This window comes from Moschus berezovskii, chromosome 2 (genome assembly GCF_049115385.1).
Source record: "Moschus berezovskii isolate FMDL1 chromosome 2, NW_MosBer_1.0, whole genome shotgun sequence".
NCBI classification, from domain to species: Eukaryota; Metazoa; Chordata; class Mammalia; order Artiodactyla; family Moschidae; genus Moschus; species Moschus berezovskii.
In genome coordinates, this window is record NC_142461.1 from 13,991,065 (window position 1) to 14,010,094 (window position 19,030).

Genomic DNA, 19,030 nt, shown 5'->3' on the forward strand with positions numbered 1-19,030 from the left:
CCTCCTTGCCTATGCTGCTGTCAGTTTTATTTCTGGCAAGAGCAGTTTTGATGGACAAAAGTGTGACTGGAATGCTGCTCCTTCTAAGTAGAGCTATTAGTTTCTATATCCTTAGCATCATCTTAAATGTTTCTTTGAATCAAATGGACAGTAAAATTCCTCTGCCATGCAGAACTCACCTTTTCAAAGTTGTGCACATTTCCTTGAAATATCTTCACACACCGCTCTTTGGGAGCAAATGGCCGGACATCCCAGACCCGCACTGCAAATTCAAACAAACAAAACAAAACAAAACAAAACAGTTATCAGACAGCGGCCTCCTGAGAACCCAGGTGAAATCAGTATCATGTCAATGACAGATGCTATTTCCTGGGTGGAGAAAGACCAATGTGGTACAGTGCTACTTGATAACGGAGAAGGCAATGGCAAGCCACTCCAGTACTCATGCCTAGAAAATCCCATGGATGGAGGAGCCTGGTGGGCTGCAGTCCATGGGGTCGCTAAGAGTCAGACATGACTGAGCGACTTCACTTTCCCTTTTCACTTTCACACATTGGAGAAGGAAATGGCAACCCACTCCAGTGTTCTTGCCTGGAGAATCCCAGGGACGGGGGAGCCTGATGGGCTGCCGTCTATGGGGTCACACAGAGTCGGACACGACTGAAGTGACTTAGCAGCAGCAGCAGCTACTTGATAAAGACTTTTTTCTTTTACTAATGGAAATGAAATGCATTCAAGTTCCATTATCAGGGACTAAATAAAGATACAGAGGAAAACTGAGAAGGTAGGAAGGGAAAATGTCAAACACACTGCTGGGTATTTGCAACAGAAAGTAGTTGAGTGTGATACTGATTTCAACAAAACATTTTGCAAATGATTCCTCTGCCAATCCTGAGTCACATCTAGCAAAGTTTCAATGTGACAATCTAAACACCACTGACTACTGTGACAATCAATCTATAAAAATCAAACTCGGAACTAAGCTTTTCCAATTATGCTCACAGAAGAATCTGACAGTTTAATTGTAAACAAGGCCAATATAGAAAAAGTGAACTTTGAATCCAGTTCTAGTTCTGCTACATATAGAGGAAAATAGTGAGATTCTCTGTGCTTTGGGTGCCTTTGTAAAATGAGAATGCCACTTGCTCTATTTTTAAAAAATAAGAATATTTTAAAGGTCAAATAAGATGATACATGAAAGGGCTTTAAGATTGGCAGTGATAAATAATAAAAAGAATTCGTAATTTTTATTATATACCTATAATGAGAAATTCTTATTTTTATTTTAAAAACCACTTAGGGAATCTCACCCTTCTTTATAGTGACTTCCCTGGTGTCTCAACGGTAAAGCGTCTGCCTACAATGAGGGAGACCCAGATTCGATCCCTGGGTTGGGAAGATCCCCTGGAGAAGGAAATGGCAACCCACTACAGTATTCTTGCCTGGATAATCCCATGGATGGAGGAGCCTGGTAGGCTACAGTCCATGGGGTCACAAAGAGTCGGACACGACTGAGCGACTTCACTTTTCTTTTTTTTACCTTTCCTTTTAACAAACAATGCTAGAATTAGACAATCGGAAATCTACTGAAATAGGATAGAAATACCCACAGTAAGCAGTGGCCACAGACATTGTTAACTAAAGCTAAATGTACAGTGAAATTTGAGTGATGTCATTTTACTTGAGTATGGGGAAAAAGCCATCAATCCTTGAAGTCAAACAGGCATAAAAAGGTGAAACTACACATGAAAGTTTGCTATTCAGCTGAGAATACAGCCAGAAGGCAAGGATGTTCATTCATTCAGCAAGTATTTATTGAGCACCCCTTGAGTGCTAGGCTTCCCTGATATCTCAGTTGGAAAAGAATCTGCCTGCAAAGCAGATCCTGGTTTGATTCCTGGGTTGGGAAGATCCCCTGCAGAAGGGATAGGCTACCCACTCCAGTATTCTTGGGCTTCCCTTGCAGTTCAGCTGGTAAAGAATTTGCCTGCAGTGTGGGAGACCTGGGTTCAATCCCTGGGTTGGGAAAATTCCTTGGAGAAGGGAAAGGCTACCCATTCCAGCATTCTGGCCTAGAGAATTCCATGGACCATGGACTGTACAGTCCATGGGGTTGCAGAGTCGGACACAACTAAGCAACTTTCGCTTCACTTTGAGGGTTAGGCACAGTTTTCATTACAAAATGTTAGTGAAAACATTTTAGTATACCAGAAGGGCATTTCCAAACTCTTCCAATATTAAGCATATAATCCAAGATGTCATCTTCCTTTTCTGCTATGGAAAACACATCCTCCCACCCAACAACTCAAAAACAAGTAAAGAAAGGACAAGTGTGTTAGTGTAAATCCAGAATATTGAGGTGTTTTAATGAGGACCTCTAGTCACATCAATGCTTTTGGAGTAGGGAGGGAAGACAGACTGGCAGAAAGAGTACAACCGAGATATCAATAGGTCTGTTGATCATCTGAGCTTGGTACTCTCTGAAAATGCTAGAGAACTGCCTTGGATGGATCTTCAGACTCTCATCTTTCTCAATAAACTAATCCCTATGAGTTTTTTGTGCAATGCTTGAATCCACAGCCTTGGATTCATGGCATACCAGAACTGAAATGGGATTGAAAAGTAAAATCTAATTCTCTTCATTATCAGTATAGAAATTGATGCCCAGAAAGAACAAATGCTATGTGTAAAGATGTTCAGAGATCAGACAGAAGATTTGGGACTACCATCCTAGCTTCTTGACCATCTTTTCCAAAGCTTTTTTCCTAATTGCCCTGGTGGACACCTGCAAGCCATCCTGGGCTCTTTCCTTGGACTCTCTTTTACCCCAGCACATATTTCCAGCACCTAATGCCCATTTTATTTAGGGTCTACAGCGATTGACACAGAGAGCTTTCCTTCCCAAAGTTACCTGTATTGTCCATTGCATTGGACAAGAGGTAAGAGCCTTCAGAACTTAAACTCAGGCCAGTCACTGAATCTGCATGACCTCTCATTGTGTAGGTCAGTTTATTTTGGCGCAGGTCCCAGACCTACAAAACAAAACAAGGTGACACTCCCAGAAATCAAACTGTGAACAGCAAAGAAATAGTTATTGAAGAGTCAACTGCCTGGAAAAATTGGTATCCCCTCTTAATTTGCCTCTGGGCCAAGCACTACTTTATCACAAAATATAGAATTTCTATCAAAGAAGGAAAAACTCCTGTCTTTCTAAACACAGAGTTAAAATTACTAAGTTTGTCTAGAAAAATATAAACTAATGAATGTCAAATATTAAGTTTAACAAAAAATAAGAGGATTTAAAAAGGTTATTTTCAATTCATAACAAAATGTATTAGGAATTAAAAAAACCAAGTAGTTTTTAAAACACAATCTATGATTCTTTGCAACTAGCAACAAACTATTATAAACAACTATATAAAAACAGTTAAATGACTTCATTTGAAAAAGGCATTTTGATTTTATGTAAAATGTACATAACAGTAATATGCAAAAAGAGAGGTTGAAAAATGTTCCTTTAATGTCATAATACATATACACACACACATACATACAACGGAAAAGCATATTTATTAAAAGAAAAATAAATTGTAAGTTCACGGTTTTCTGGTTAGGAAAGGTAAGAGAAACAGTTCAGCTGAAAATAACCTAATGTCAAACAGAAAAAAATAAATGGTTTATTAAGTTATGGCTCATAAACACACTGTAACACTACGAGCTCTTATGCTAGAGTTTGAAGAGCAGAGTGGAAAGAGTGAGGATTTAGGGCCAGACTGAATCAGTCACTGCAACTTAAAGAGTTATGTATTATATTATTGGGCCACTAACCCTTCTGAGCCTGTTTCTGGTCTGTAAGATGGGGATAACATTTAACTCTTGGGGCTTTTGTGAGGATTACAGATAGAATGTCTGGTACACAGCAGGCCCTCTAATTGGTTGCTATTATTAAGCAAATCCTAAAAACACTCTGATGACTGAATGTAAAAATGTTTATAAATAAACTATTATTAAGCAAATAAGAAAAATATGAAAGTTATTTATAATTACATAAAAGAAATACATTAAAGGCAATAGAAGTGGTCTGGAATATCATATGGAAAAAGAACAGAAGTTCTGTTAAGGTCACTGTTGTTATACAAAATTTCATCCAAATTTGATTTAATATTGCCACACAGTTTTTCTAACTTACACAAATTTTCTGCTGTCCCTTTAAACAAGGCACTTTCCTCATCTAGAAATGAGTTTGTCAAAGCAATACATAAGGCAGACAACTCCACTTTCCCCATCAATAACTCATTCATGTGTGGAACCCAACACACTTTATACACAATCATTTTTGTGTCAGGATGTTTGCTGCCTCAATAATCAGGAAAGCTTGAAGCGGCTGACATTTTTTGTTCAAGCCATTGTTCCTTCTCTTCAGAGAAGGCACTGTTGAAACCTTTAGGAGAATGTTCAAGCTCTTTAGGAGAATGAAATTTATCATCCTTCACAGCACTTGGGAGCTATTTTCAGATTTTCCACTTTGGGGCCTGCACACGTTGTTTTGTATACCCAAAATATATCTGGGATTTGCCAGAGGAAGAGTGAGTAGGGCAGTAATTTAAGCAAAATATTTTGCAGATGTCCTAATCAGCTGTTCAGTGATTGTGGCAGGCACTGTTGGGAGATAAAAGAAATGTTGTTCCTGTTCTCAAGGAGCTAAACAAGTGATGAGAGGCCTGCATAAGGGGCAATAGCCAAGAGGGCAGAGGGATTAATGTTGCATGGTACATGGATGGGAGTGAGAAAGGGAAGGTTTCACAAAGAATAAAGCACTTGAGCAGGGCATGGAAAAATAATTTACTGATTTATTGCCATGCCGCGCAGTTTGTGGAATCTTAGTTCCCCTATCAGGGACTGAACCCAGGTCCTTGGCAGTGAGAGCACGGAATCCTAACCAGTGGACTGCCAGGGAATTCCCAAGAAGTACTTCTTTATTTAGATAAAAGTAGAAGGTTATTCATTCCCAGGCAAAGATGATGCATGAAAGCAGAGGGACATGAAAAAACTGATGCGTTGTAGGGAAATGGGCAGAGAGGAAGGAGACAATGCCTGAGTGATGGGCAGGCAAAGGGCAGCTCACGAAAGGTTTTTGAATGACTGGCTTGGATTTTACCTCCCTCACTGGGGAGCCACACGAGGGTAGAGTAGTGGAATGAGTTGATCAGATTCTAGAAAGAGCCTTCTGACCCAAATAATTGGAAAGGATGAGAACACAGATGGGACTACATTAAAAAAAAAAAATTAAAAAAATCACCAACTGACCTCCCAATCTGACTAGAGCTCAAGATTACAAGAAATGCCAACCAGATTTTCAAGCCACCAAGCAGAAGCACATTTTCTTCTTTTATTCATTTTCCTCTGACTCCACAGTCCTATATCCAGGAAGAAAATCTCAAGAGCCCAACAGGAACTGTGTGTTTGTTCACAAATATAATCAGAATTAGCTCACTCCAGATTTTAAGAGGGGCTTCCATTTCTTATTTGTTCCTCCTGTCCCAGAATAGGCAGTGCTCTCTGAGAGACTGAGAAGCAAACAAAAACCAGGCTCTTCAGGAGTACTTCCTAACATAGTAAGGCAGTGTAGGGATTTGTCAGGCAAGCTCAAGACTGGTAAGCCCCTGTCTGCTTAAAGGATACTTGTTAATTGAGTAGAAGCAATATGATAGAGTTGTAAGACTACTGGCCCTCTGGGGAGTCCTGGGTCTACCACAGACTATTTGATCTTGGCCAAATCACTTAACCTTTTATGGCTTTGCTTTAGTCACCTGTACAATAAGAGAGATGATGAAATGTTTAAAGTCCTTTTCAGGTTTGACATTTTCTGAGTCTATTTCTGATGGAAAAGGAGCCTCCCTTTTGCATTTTTAAAAGAAACTTATGAGGGCCTGAGTACTATTAAGAGTCTTTCTGGGTCTAAGAACAGTTACTCGTCCCTAAGCATGTAACAGGAAGCTGTTAAATAGGGAGAAGACTGAAATTCTATGGATAGTTTCATATTTCTCTAGCATACCCCTGAGTTATACAGGAGCAAAATAACTAAAGGAACCTAATTTCAAATACCATCTTTATTAACTGCTATCATCAAAAAACAATCTGGCAACTGTATCCAAAACATGAACTATCCTTATATTTGCTAACACACTGATTTTCATCTAGAAATCTATTCTAAGGAAGTAATTAAATATGGAAAGCTTCACACTCAGATATATTGGATATACTGCATACAGCACTATAATTTGTGATAGTGATACATACCACGAAGATCCAGGACAGCCAAAAATACTAAATACATTGCCTGCCCATGAAGGGGACACGAGATGGATCCCTGGTCCAGGAAGATTCCGTATACCATGGAGAAACTATGCCTGTGGGCCACAACCCCTGAAGCCCATGCGCTCTAGAGCCTGTGCTCTACAACCAGAGAAGCCGCCGCAACGAGAAACCTGGGCGCCACAACAAAGAGTAGCCCTGTTCGCCACAATCAGAGAAAACCCGAGCACAGCAACAAAGACCCAGGGCAGCTGGAAAAAATAAAAAGGATGTCAGAGCTCATACTTAAAGACAACACTAAGCCAGTCACGGCAATATCCAATGTTGGGGATTCCAGGCAAAGGACTAGTGTATATATATATATATCCTGTATGTATGGAATCTAAACTATGCCACAAATAACCTTATTTGCAAAACAGACTCACAGACATAGAAAACAAACTCATGGTTACCAAAGAAGAAAGGGAATGGGGAGGTATAAATTAGGGGTTTAGGATTCCGTTCCGTTCCGTTCTGTTCAGTCGCTCAGTCGTGTCCGACTCTTTGCGACCCCATGGACTGTAGCCTACCAGGCATCTCCGTCCATGGGATTCTCCAGGCAAGAATACTGGAGTAGGTTACCATTTCCTTCTCCAGGGGATCTTCCCAACCCAGGGATAGTACCCGGGTCTCCCGCATTGGAGGCAGACGCTTTAACCTCTGAGCCACCAGGGAAGCCCAGGGGTTTAGGATTAGCAGGTATAAACTACTATATGCTTCCCTGGTAGCTCAGCTGGTAAAGAATCCACCTTTAATGCAGGAGACCCTGATTCGATTCCTGGTCGGGATGATTCCTGGGAAAAGGGCATAAAAGCCCACTAGGCTATCCACTCCAGTACTCTTGGGCTTTCCTGGTGGCTCAGCTGGTAAAGAATCCACCTGCAATGCGGGAGACCTGGGTTTGAACCCTGGGTTGGGAAGATCCCCTGGAGGAGGGCATGACAAACCACAGGCTTCCCGAGTGGTTCAGATGGTAAAGAATCTGCAATGTGGGAGACTCGGGTTCAATTCTGGGTTGGAAAGATACCCTGGAGAAGGAAATGGAAACCCACTTCAATATTCCTGCCTAGAGAACTCCATGGACAGAGGAGCCTGGTAGGTAACAGTCCATGGGGTTGCAATAAGTTGGACATGACAGAGTGACTAACACACACATTATACAGAAAACTGATAAACAATGAGGTCTTACTGTATAGCACAGAGAACTATATTCAGTATCTTGTAATATTACATAATGGGAAAGAATATACATGTATAACTGAACACTCTATTTTACACCAGAAACTAGCACAACATTGTAAATCAACTATACTTCAGCTAAAAAAAACCAAAAAGCCTACAAGGCTATGATGAAGAGTCATTAAGTGCTGCACTCATAGGACTCTATTTATGTATTTCTCATATTTGAGATAAATTTGGATTTCAGAACAAAATTGGTATATATCAACAAAGACTGAGATTAGCTATGTGAGGAAAAAACTGATCCAAGAGAAGGTATAACACATATGTATCTGAGAAGACATGGAAAACCTTCAAAACCTAAAAAGAAACTCAGTCCCTTCAGAACTAAAGTACAACTGACTATATTTGTTTACGAAAGTTAAAAGTGCTAGTCACTCAGTTGTGTTCAACTCTTTGTGACCCAATGGACTATAGCCCGCCAGGCTCCTCTGTCCATGGAATTCTCCAGGCAAGAATACTGGAGTGGGTTGCCATTCCCTTCTCCAGGGGACCTTCTTGACCCAGGGACTGAACCCAGATCTCCTGCACTGTAGGCAGATTCTTTACTGTTTGAGCCACTAGGAAAGCATACTTGTTTATAGAAGGTCCCTAAACAGTTTAGACAAAGAGCCCAGAATAAGCCACTAGTCTATCCCCACAGTTGATATGAAAAGATCAAATTCTCATAGTTTAAAAAGTCAGTCTCAGACGGTCATACGTTGTATGATTCTATTCATATGATATTCTAGAACAGAAAGTACAGGACAAGGAAGAGATCAACGGTTTGCAGGGATGAGGAATGATTAGAGGGTCTGATGCAGAAGAGTATTATAAAGTTTTTTGGAGTGATGGAAATTGTTCTGTCCTGTCTGTGGTATTTACATGAATCTGCATAAGCATCAAAATCCATAGAACTGAATACTAAAAAAAGGTTAATTTCATATGTGTCCCCAGTTGCTCAGTTGTGTCCAACCCTTTGCCACTCCATGGATTGTAGCCCGCCAGGCTCCTCTGTCCATGGAATTTTCCAGGCAAGAATACTGGAGCGGTTATAATTTCCTACTCGAGGAGATATTCCTGACCCAGGGATTGAACCTGTGTCTCTTGAGTCTGCTGCACTGGCAGGAGGATTCTTTACCACTGTGCCACCTAGGAAGCCCAGAAGAAAGGCTGCCCTGACTGGGAATTGAACCCCGGCTACAGCAGTGAGTGCACCAAATCCTAACCACTAGACTACCGGGGAGCATCTAATTTCACAGTATGTACATTTTTATAACAATAACTTAAAAGTATGAGAACTACCATGGCTAGATGATACTACTCCACTTCCATGTGTATTAGAAGCTGTCTAGTGATTCTAGTAATAGTGGGTTCCCAAATTTCACTCAGGGAAATAATGCATTTGCTGTTAAGGTGATCTAATTAAGCACCCACGTTCTGACTGTAGTCTCCAAAGAGTTATACGGTGGAAAAGGGACGAGAAGTTGAATTTTGGAAATGGTGAATTTTTAGGTACTCCAAATGGGGATACTGAGTAGCTGGCTGTATATATGGGTCTGGAGCTGAAGATCTGGGTTGAGAACATAGAATTATCTGCACAGAAATGACAATCAGAGTCACAGAATTAGATGGGAATTGCCCAGGGAAAGGTATATAATAAGAGCACTGAAGAAAGAACCTTGGGGAATAATGACATTTAAAAAATGCATAGACAGAATAGCTTGCAGAGGTATCTGATGGCTATGCCTGATGGAAAGGGTAGGAAAGTATATTGGCAGAGCAAGTTTTAAAAAAAAGACTAAAAGCATCTACTAGATTTAGTAACAAGGAGATCATTGGTGACCTTGAAGAGAACAGTATCAATAAAACAATGGAGGCAGGAGCCAGACTGATAAGCAGTGGTCAGGAGACATGGAATCAAGAAATGAAAGGGAGATAAGGCATTAAAGACAGTGAGTGTAGAAAATATTCAGGGGATTTCTCTCAGGTAATAAGAGCAAGACTCTGGGCCCAAACTCTGGGTTTTGAATTATTGGTAAAATGGCATTGTGTGTGTGCTCAGTTCTATCCGACTCTTTGCGACCTTGGGAAGCCCATTAACAGCACTTATTTCATAGGTCCGTTGTGAGGCTTAAAAGAATTATAATGTAAAGCTCTAAGAACAACAGGTGGCACAGTGATAAGCAATTCACCTGCTGATGTAGGAGATGCAAGAGATGTGGCTTTGATCTCTACATCAGGAAGATCCCCTGGAATAGGAAATGGCAACCCACTCCAGTATTCTTGCCTGGAAAATTCCAAGGACAAGGAGCCTGGCAGGCTATAATCCATGGGTTCGCAAAAGAGTTGGACACGACTTACGGACAAACACGCACAACATGCATTGAGAACAATGCCTGACACACTTAAGTGTTAGAGGATGATGATAACAGTACTACGGTCATAACCACTATCACCATCTTTAAAGAAGTTTGGCTGTAAAGGGGAAGACTGACAGGGCAATAACAAGACAATGTGAAACTGAAGGAAGACTCTTTCTCCTACCAAGAAAAGACCTGAGGATGATGAAATGCTAATAAGAAGCAATACAATTGGTTAAAAGGATAGGATTTGGGAAAACTGACAGCATGAGGTCCCAGAGACAGGAAAGAAAGGTTGAAATCTTTCTATTTAAGGGACTCTGTGTAGATAAAAGGACATTCCATCCAAAGTAACAGCAAAGGAGGTAAGGAGAGATGGGAATACAGTACAATTTCTAGGTAGAAACAATATAAGAAGTTGAGTATTTACCCAGTAATTACTACTCTCGTGATAAAGCATAAGGTAAGTCAAAGTCTTTGAAATATCTAAGGAAGCCAATAAGTAAAAGCAGAGACAAACTGAGTAGTCTCCCCGTACTCCCACACATTTCATATTTACTGGCACCTGCTATGTCCAGAAATTTTGCTAGGTGCTCTAACGCATTTGGCTCATTTAATGTCCATGACAACTCTATGAGATAGATATTGTTAACCCCTACTACACACATGATAAAACAGAAGTTGAAAGAAGTTAAAGAACTAGTGTGAAGTCACAAAAAATTAGAGAACAGTAGAACTGATATTAGACCCCAAGTCAATTACTTGAAAGCTTGAGCTATATGATACTATCAAGAAGTCTATCGCCTCTTTTCTTCAACATCACTACCTTCTCACATTCTTAGCTATGGATCCCCCAAACCTTCCTTTCTACAGTTTTGAAAGAAAACGAGTTCTAATTTATCTTTCACTTAGGTGGTATAAAGTGCAAAGTTAAGAGGTTGGAAAGACTGACCTCTGTAAATGGAGACAGATGAAAAGTAAATAGAACATAAACATCTAAAATACCTTGATATCGTTGTCTATTCCACCAGAAATAATCTGATCACTTGTATCATTGAAAGTCACAGCTAAAACTTGGTAGGTGTTCTGAAATGTCTGGATGGCCGCTTTCTTGCGGATATCCCAAAGCTGAAAAAGAGGACAAGAGAGTCAGACAGTAACATCACTCTAAGAAACAACTGCACAGTACACCCATAAATCTAAGGACTGTGGAAGTGAAAACATCTGTAAAGGGACCCTGTTCAGAAATTTGTCTGACTGTCCCATCAACATGGTGAGAACTGACTGTAATTTTGTCAATGTATCTGAATGTTGGTGGAATAAATCATTTTGGTTGTATTTTCAGACTTTGTTAAAAGTCTGAATACATGTGGTTAATTAAATGCCCTCAGAGTGGACATCTTCACCATGCTTATTAGTTCATTTGTTCTACACTAAGGATATTAGATCAGTGCTTTCAAATTGTAGATCTTAATTCATTATTCAGCTACAACTTACATTAAAAAAAAATATATACACACATATGGAGAAGAGGTTACATCAGTGAAAATGGCAGAGTACCAAGTGCCCAAAGATTGTCCCTCTACAAAAGCAGAAAACTGGCAAAAATCTGTCAGAACCAATTGCATCAGAACTCTAGAAACTAAAGTTTACAGCAACTAGGTAAATACTTATTGAAGATAAAAACCAGCTGGCTGCTAGTAAGAGGGCTTTCTAGTGCTTTAACTTATCCTGGCTCCATCCTCACTCAGCAATAGCTCTGAAAACAACAGCCTACATTCCTAGCATAGGTTCCGAAGTACCCAAGGAAGAAGAATGAATCTTACTTTCAAAATATTGTGGGTTTAAATTTAAAAACAAACAAAAAATTTTTTGAACTGTTTGGTGGCTCCCTAAGTTTTGTTGTTCAGTCGCTAAGTCATGCCCGACTCTTTGGAACCCCATGAACTGAAGCACACCAGGCATCCCTGTCCTTCGCTATCTCCTGCAGTTTGCTCAAACTCATGTTCATTGATTCAGTGATGCCATCCAACCATCTCATTCTCTGTAACCCCCTTCTCCTCCTGCCTTCAATCTTTCCCAGCGTTAGGGTCTTTTCCAGTATCAGCTTTTCACATTAGGTGGCCAAAAGTATTGGAGCTTCCACATCAGTCCTTACAATGAATATTCAGGGTTGATTTCCTTTAGTATTGACTGGTTTGATCTCCTTGCTGTTCAAGGGACTTTCAAGAGTCTTCTCCAACACCACACTTTGAAAGCATCAGTTTTCAGTGCTCAGCCTTATTTATGGTCCAGCTCTCACATCTGTACATGATTACTGGAAAAGCCATAGCTTGTCAAAGCTATGGACCTTTGTTGGCAAAGTGATGTCTCTGCTTTTTAATATGCTGTCTAGGTTTGTCATAATTTTTCTTCCAAGGAGCAAGCGTCTTTTAATTTCATGGCTGCAGTCACTGTCCACAGTGATTTTGGAGCCCAAGAAAATGTTGTTTCCCCATCTATTTGCCATGAAGTGATGGGACCCGATGCCATGATCTTTGTTTTTTGAATTTTAAGCTTGAAACCAGCTTTTTCAATTTCCTCTTTCATCTTCAAGAGGCTCTTTAGTTCCTCTTTGCTTTCTGCCATTAGGGTGGTGTCATTTACATATCTGAAGTTACTAATATTTCTCCCAGCAATCTTGATTCCAGCTTGTGATTTATCCGCCTGGCATTTTCCATGATGTACTCTGCAAACAAGTTAATTAAATAAGCAGGGTGACAACAGACAGCCTTGTCATACTCCTTTCCCAATTTTGAACCAGTCTGTTGTTCTATGTTTCTAACTGTTGCTTCTTGACCTGTATACAGGCTTCTTAGGAGGCAGGTAAGGTGATCTGGTATTCCCATGTCTTGAAGAATTTTCTCCACAGTTTGTTGTGATCCACACAGTCAAAGGCTTTAGCGTATATAGTCAGTGAAGCAGTAGTAGATGCTTCCCTGGAATTCCCTTGCTTTCTCTATGATCCAATGGATGTTGATGGATAGATTCAAGGGATTAGATTTGATAGAGTGCCTGAAGAACTATAGACAGAGGTCCAAAACATTGTACAGAAGGCACTGACCAAAACCTTCCCAAAGAAAAAGAAATGCAAGAAGGCAAAGTGGTTGCTTGAAGAGGCCTTACAAATAGCTGAGAAAAGAAGCCAAGGGAGAAAGGAAAAGAGATTCCCTACTGGATGTAGAGTTTCAGAGAATAGCAAGGAGAGATAAGAAAGCCTTTTTAAGTGAAAAATGCAAAGAAATAGAGAACAACAGAAAGCAAAATATTTAAGATCTTTTCAGGAAAACTGGAGATATCAAGGGAACATTTCATGCAAAGATGGGCACAATAAAAAATAGAAAAAGCAAGGGCCTAACAGAAGCAGAAGAGATTAAGAAGTGGCAAGAATACACAGAGAAACTGTACAAAAAAGATCTTAGATAACACAATGGAGTGTTTACTCATCTAGAGCCAGACATCCTGGAGTGTGAAGTCAAGTGGGCCTTCGGTTCAGTTCAGTCGCTCAGTCGTGTCCGACTCTTTGCGACCCCATGAATCACAGCACACCAGCCTTCCCTGTCCATCACCAACTCCCAGAGTTCGCCCAAACTCATGTCCATCGAGCATCCAGCCATCTCATTCTCTGTCGTCCCCTTCTCCTCCTGACCCCAATCCTTCCCAGCATCAGAGTCTTTTCCAGTGAGTCAACTCGTCACATGAGGTGGCCAAAGTACTGGAGTTTCAGCTTCAACATCAGTCCTTCCAATGAGCACCCAGGACTGATCTCCTTTAGAATGGACTGGTTGAATCTCCTTGCAGTCCAAGGGACTCTCGGAAGCATTATTACAAACAAAGCTAGTGGAGGTACTCAAATTTCAACTGAGCTATTTCAAATCTTAAAAGATGATGCGGTTGAAGTGCTGCACTCAGTATGCCTGCAAATTTGGAAAACTCAGTAGTGGCCATAGGACTAGAAAAGGTCAGTTTTCATTCTAATCCCAAAGAAAGGCAATGCCAAAGAATGCTGAAACTACTGTACATTCCTAACTCAGAGGGCTTGACTTTATTTTGCCGACCTTGGAACTTTCCCAGGGCAGAGGCATTTGTCTAAAGCAATTACATTTGTCTAAAGCAATTGTCTAAAGACATTTGTCTAAAGCAATTGTCTAAAGGCAAATACATTAGCCTCTGCTGGCTAGGCAATGGATAACAGTTGGGGCAAATAGGAAAGGCTGGGGAATGAGACAGTTTGGAGAGTAAAGGCTTTGAAAATGTTTGACATATACTTGGAACTCTAGGTGGCGACATGAATGCGCATGGCTGGATATAAGCTTAGGAAAGACCTGAGAAGGCCCTAACCTCTTGCCTCTTGCTGACCACAAGAGGAAGTGAAGGCTAATACAGAGTTATAAACTGTTGGGCTGAGAGGTTAAAGGAAGCCCGTACACACCCACACAGCCGATCCACAAAGACTGGCAGAGTCCTCCCTGACCCACCAGGTGATTAAGTATATCTCTGCTGAATCATCTGTGAACCACTAAGCTGATGAAACAGAGATTTCAATGTCTACACACAACAAAGTCAAATAGATGGGGAAACAAACAGTGGAAACAGTGACACACTTTATTTTTGAGGGCTAAAAAATCACTGCAAATGTTGACTGCAGCCATGAAATTAAAAGACGGTTGCTCCTTAGAAGAAAAATTATGACCAACCTAAACAGCATATTAAAAAGCAGAGACATTCCTTTGCCGACAAAGGTCTGTCTAATCAAAGCTCTGGTTTTTCCAGTAGTCATGTATGGATGTGAGAGTTGGACTATAAAGAAAGCTGAGCGCCGAAAAATTGATGCTTTTGCACTGTGGTGTTGGAGAAGACTCTTGAGAGTCCCTTGGACTATAAAGAGATCAAACCAGTCTATCCTAAAGGAAATCAGTCCTGAATATTCACTGGAAGGGTTGATGTTGAAGTTGAATCTCCAATACTTTGGCCACTTGAGGTGAAGAACTGACTCATTTGAAAAGACCTTGATGCTGGGCAAGATTAAAGGCGGGAGGAGAAGAGGATGACAGAGGATAAGATGGTTAGAGGACATCACTGATTCGATAGACATGAGTCTGAGAAAGCTCCGGGAGTTGGTGATGGACAGGGAAGCTTGGCGTGTCGTAGTCCATGGGGTTGCAAAGAGTTGGACACAGCTGAGTGACTGAACTGAACACAAAATAAAAACTTTAAAAAAAGTTAAAAAAAAAAAAAAAAGTATATGGAAGGGGAAAAAAAAAAAGAGTATGGGTCATTTTACCCAGAAGAAATAAGACTCTGGGGTGACTATATTCTAAGTTTTAAAGGGCTGTCATATAAAAAAAGAAATCAGCCATGGAATCATAGTAAAGGCCAGGAGCTTAAATTCAATTTTGTGGCAAACAAACAGAATATGAGTTTTCTCTGTACCAAGATACCTATTCCTTTCAATTCTCATGGTTTAGACTGAAAAGAAGTTTCTACTTCATTCATGGAAACATGTGCTATAAAGGTTTACAGTTACTTAGATAAATGGTCCATAAAAGAGGGCCTCACAAAAGAAATAAAAGAGGGGGAAAAAAAAAAAGAGTGCTTCATTCCTCTTTTAGAGACCCAACAGCCAACCCCAGTCCATCAAACTCTCTGTCTACAGAATGAAGTCCAAACCTCTTAGCTTGGAATTTAAGGTCTCAATAATCTAGCTCCCACATATCTTACCAGACTTACTACATTCTTTGTCTTAACAAATATTCTCTACTCAGATCAAACTAATCATTGTTTATCCCAAAAGCTATGGTAGCCACTTAAAACTTGATATAAATATTTGAGAATTTTAGGTCCAAACAACCGAAATTTTTAAAAGATTTTATTTTGAAATATTCATATTTCCCAAAGAAGCTGTAAACAAGAATATTTTTTTTTTGCCCAAACCATTTGACAGTTGCTGACCTAATGCCCTGACACTCTTAGATATTTTAGTATATTTAGTGTGCTTGTCCTATAAAGATGTTCTCCCATGTGATCTCAATACAACTATCAGAAGAATCAAGAAACTAACACCCACACATTACTACCATCCTCAGATCTCATTCAAGTTTCACCACCTGTCCCAATAGGGTCTTTTACTACAAAAGGATTCAGTTCAGAATACGCTGAGTTCAGATCATGTTTCGTTAGTCTCCTTTAGCCTGGAAGAGCTTCTTAGACTTTCCCTGAGTTTCATGAACTTGATACTTCTCAAAATTACACTACAATAATGCTCCTCAATTTGGGTTTGTCTGATGTTTTCTCATTTTTAGATTCAAGTCAAGCATCTTTGACATATCACCGAAGTGAAGTTGCCTCTTCATTGTATCCTATTGAGTGGATCATTATTTTCATTTGTCCCATTACTAATAACAGTAAAAAAAAAAAAAATTTGGCCACAACTTGCAAGATTTCACTTCCCTAAACAGGGACTGAACCCAGGCCACGATAGTGAAAGCAATGAATCCTAATCATAAGACCACCAGGGAATTCCCTTAACATTCATTCAATTTGATCAACTGATTAAGAGATTCCTCTGGCAAGCTTTTTTGCATAAGATGCTCCAGACCCATCTTGTATTTTTCCTGCCCAGTCCTGAAAAAAGGAACCTTTTTAGTGGAAAATGGTATTCAAAGGCCAAGACCGAGACAAACATGCTCATTGGTTTTGGGGTGGTGGTGTTCCAAGACCCTCTAAGTGGACAGTTAAGCAACATATGCATATACACGTGCACACACACATATCTACAAATACACATCTATATCTAATTTTTTCCCCTGCTGCTACTGCTGCTAAGTCACTTCAGTCGTGTCCGACTCTGTGTGACCCCATAGACGGAAGCCCACCAGGCTCCCCCGTCCCTGGGATTCTCCAGGCAAGAACACTGGAGTGGGTTGCCATTTCCTTCTCCAATGTGTGAAAGTGAAAAGTGAAAGTGAAGTCGCTCAGTCGTGTCTGACCCTTAGCGACCCCACGGACCGCAGCCTACCAGGCTCCTCCATCCATGGGATTTTCTAGGCAAGAGTACTGGAGTGGCTTGCCATTGCCTTCTACACCTGTTTATATGCTGAAATGTCATGAGCTCACACTGATACTTTCAATACTGACAACACAATATGCATTTTAGTTTTCTCTTTCTATACTGGTAACTCCTTTCTCTAAGATGAGAAATCTGCCTCCCATTATTCTTATTCTTGTTATTTATTTGATCAGGCTTCCTTTACGTAACCAATCTCATACATCCTCTTCTGGCCTTCTTCTGAATGGATGTCCTCTCTCCTGGTTTGACTGTGATCCCCATTCTGGGCTGATTCTATGTGAACCCTATCCTCATCCCATGGGGGTTACTCCTCTGTGTGAACCCCCTCATCACTCTGCTCTGGCTCTAATACCACTTTCCAGGCTGCCCTTCCACAAGGACTCCATCCTCAACTGAGTCTGCTCACCTCAGACTCCTTATCTAAACTGCTCCTACTGTGTGTGGGCACCTCAGCTCAGTCACTGACACCCACACTGTCTCCCCCAACAAATGTGTATATGACCCACTGACTGCTATGGCACTGACTCTCCATGCTGGGCTCCTCCTCCCTCCTCCCCAGCCAGTCCCCTACACTAGGATGTGGACCCTGTGCCGTGCAGATGCCCTCCTCACTCTACACAGTCTCCACCTCCCTACACTGGATGGTCCCATCCGGCACAGACGCTCCACTTTCTCCTCGCTTGGGTTCTGACACTTCACTCTGTGACACCAAATATTTCTCCTGCTTTGGTCTATGTAACGGCACTAGGACTTGACTTGTTTATAAAAGGGAATAATGTAATGATTTCACTTAATTGTTTCATTAGAAGAATGAACTGCTAAAAATAGTTTAAAAACACTGGTATGGACAATGCCCAGGATACCACTTTCAGACTGAAAAATACAAGTTACTGAAACCTCTGCCTTCTCTTGAGAACTCTGATAGAAAACCTGACATATTTCTTCTTAGATAAGCACAAGTTATTAAACTCCTGTACTTACTAATACAGCAACAGAAAACCAACAACAAAGCATTCCAAGTTGGCAAGTAACTAAAAGGTGTACATAGAAGACCGTTCAATGAAGCAGTAATTATAATGTGTGGAAATTAAAAATACTACGTTGAGTAATAAAGTTAAAATGATTATTTCAAATCACATTTAATTAAGGGAGAAGAGAAGCAAGAAACTGAAAGAAGGAAAGGATAGAAAATACAAGACATATATTCCCAATGGAAGGAGCAGAAAAAGAAAAAGCTAAGGAGAGATGGAAAAATAAACATAAAGACAGAGGTAAAGAAAAGACAAAAATAAAGTAAGAGGAAAGGTGAAACTAAACAAGAATAAGTTCCTAGACGGTTATCATAGCAAGCCCTCAATATACAACACCTAGGTTAAGACCTCTGGGAATTATTCCTAAGCCACATACAGACTCTCTTCTTAGCCAAGCATCAAGGGGACCCAAGTAACTGTTTATTACAAAAACCATTTAACAGAAAACATCTCAAAGCAGATAATCTAGGTCAGTGTCACCACCTTTAATGATGAAAAAAGACAAATTCATTTAAAAAAGCAACAATCAAAAGTTTAGTGTGGTTTCTCACATGTATTCCTTTGAAATCCCTTTATTTAATCACTAATTGAAAAAAACCCAAAAAAACCCAGAGTCAAAAACTAGTACCAAAGAAAGAATAAAGTATACAAAGCAGTGTGTCCTGTGTACCCTTGAAATAAGCTATTTCTAGGCTTCATTTTCCTTATTTATAAAGTGAGGATGCTGGTGGAGATCAGTGGCTCCCAAAATGTCATACCTGCTATATCAGATCACTTGAGAACACATTTAACATTCTGATTCTTAAAAACACAATACTACTGATATAAGCATCCAAAAAAAACAAAAAAGAAAAACACTTAGGTGCAAATCTAACAAGATATGTACATGAGTTCTATGAAAAAAACTTAAAAATGCTAATGAATAAAATAAAAGTAGAACTAAATAAATGGAGAGA

The 19,030-nt window shown here is 40.2% G+C and overlaps 1 protein-coding gene across 1 annotated transcript in view; it reads right to left on the reverse strand.

The window, feature by feature from the left end:
* Positions 1 to 19,030, reverse strand: part of SNRNP40 (small nuclear ribonucleoprotein U5 subunit 40) — a 36,884-nt gene that overhangs the window by 6,752 nt on the left and 11,102 nt on the right. Inside the window, exons 5-7 of the mRNA XM_055398011.2 lie at positions 10,941 to 11,063; positions 2,912 to 3,032; positions 180 to 262 (exon numbers count right to left, since the gene is read on the reverse strand). Coding sequence (XP_055253986.1) covers positions 180 to 262; positions 2,912 to 3,032; positions 10,941 to 11,063 — 327 coding nt within the window. The remainder of the gene's footprint in view (positions 1 to 179; positions 263 to 2,911; positions 3,033 to 10,940; positions 11,064 to 19,030) is intronic.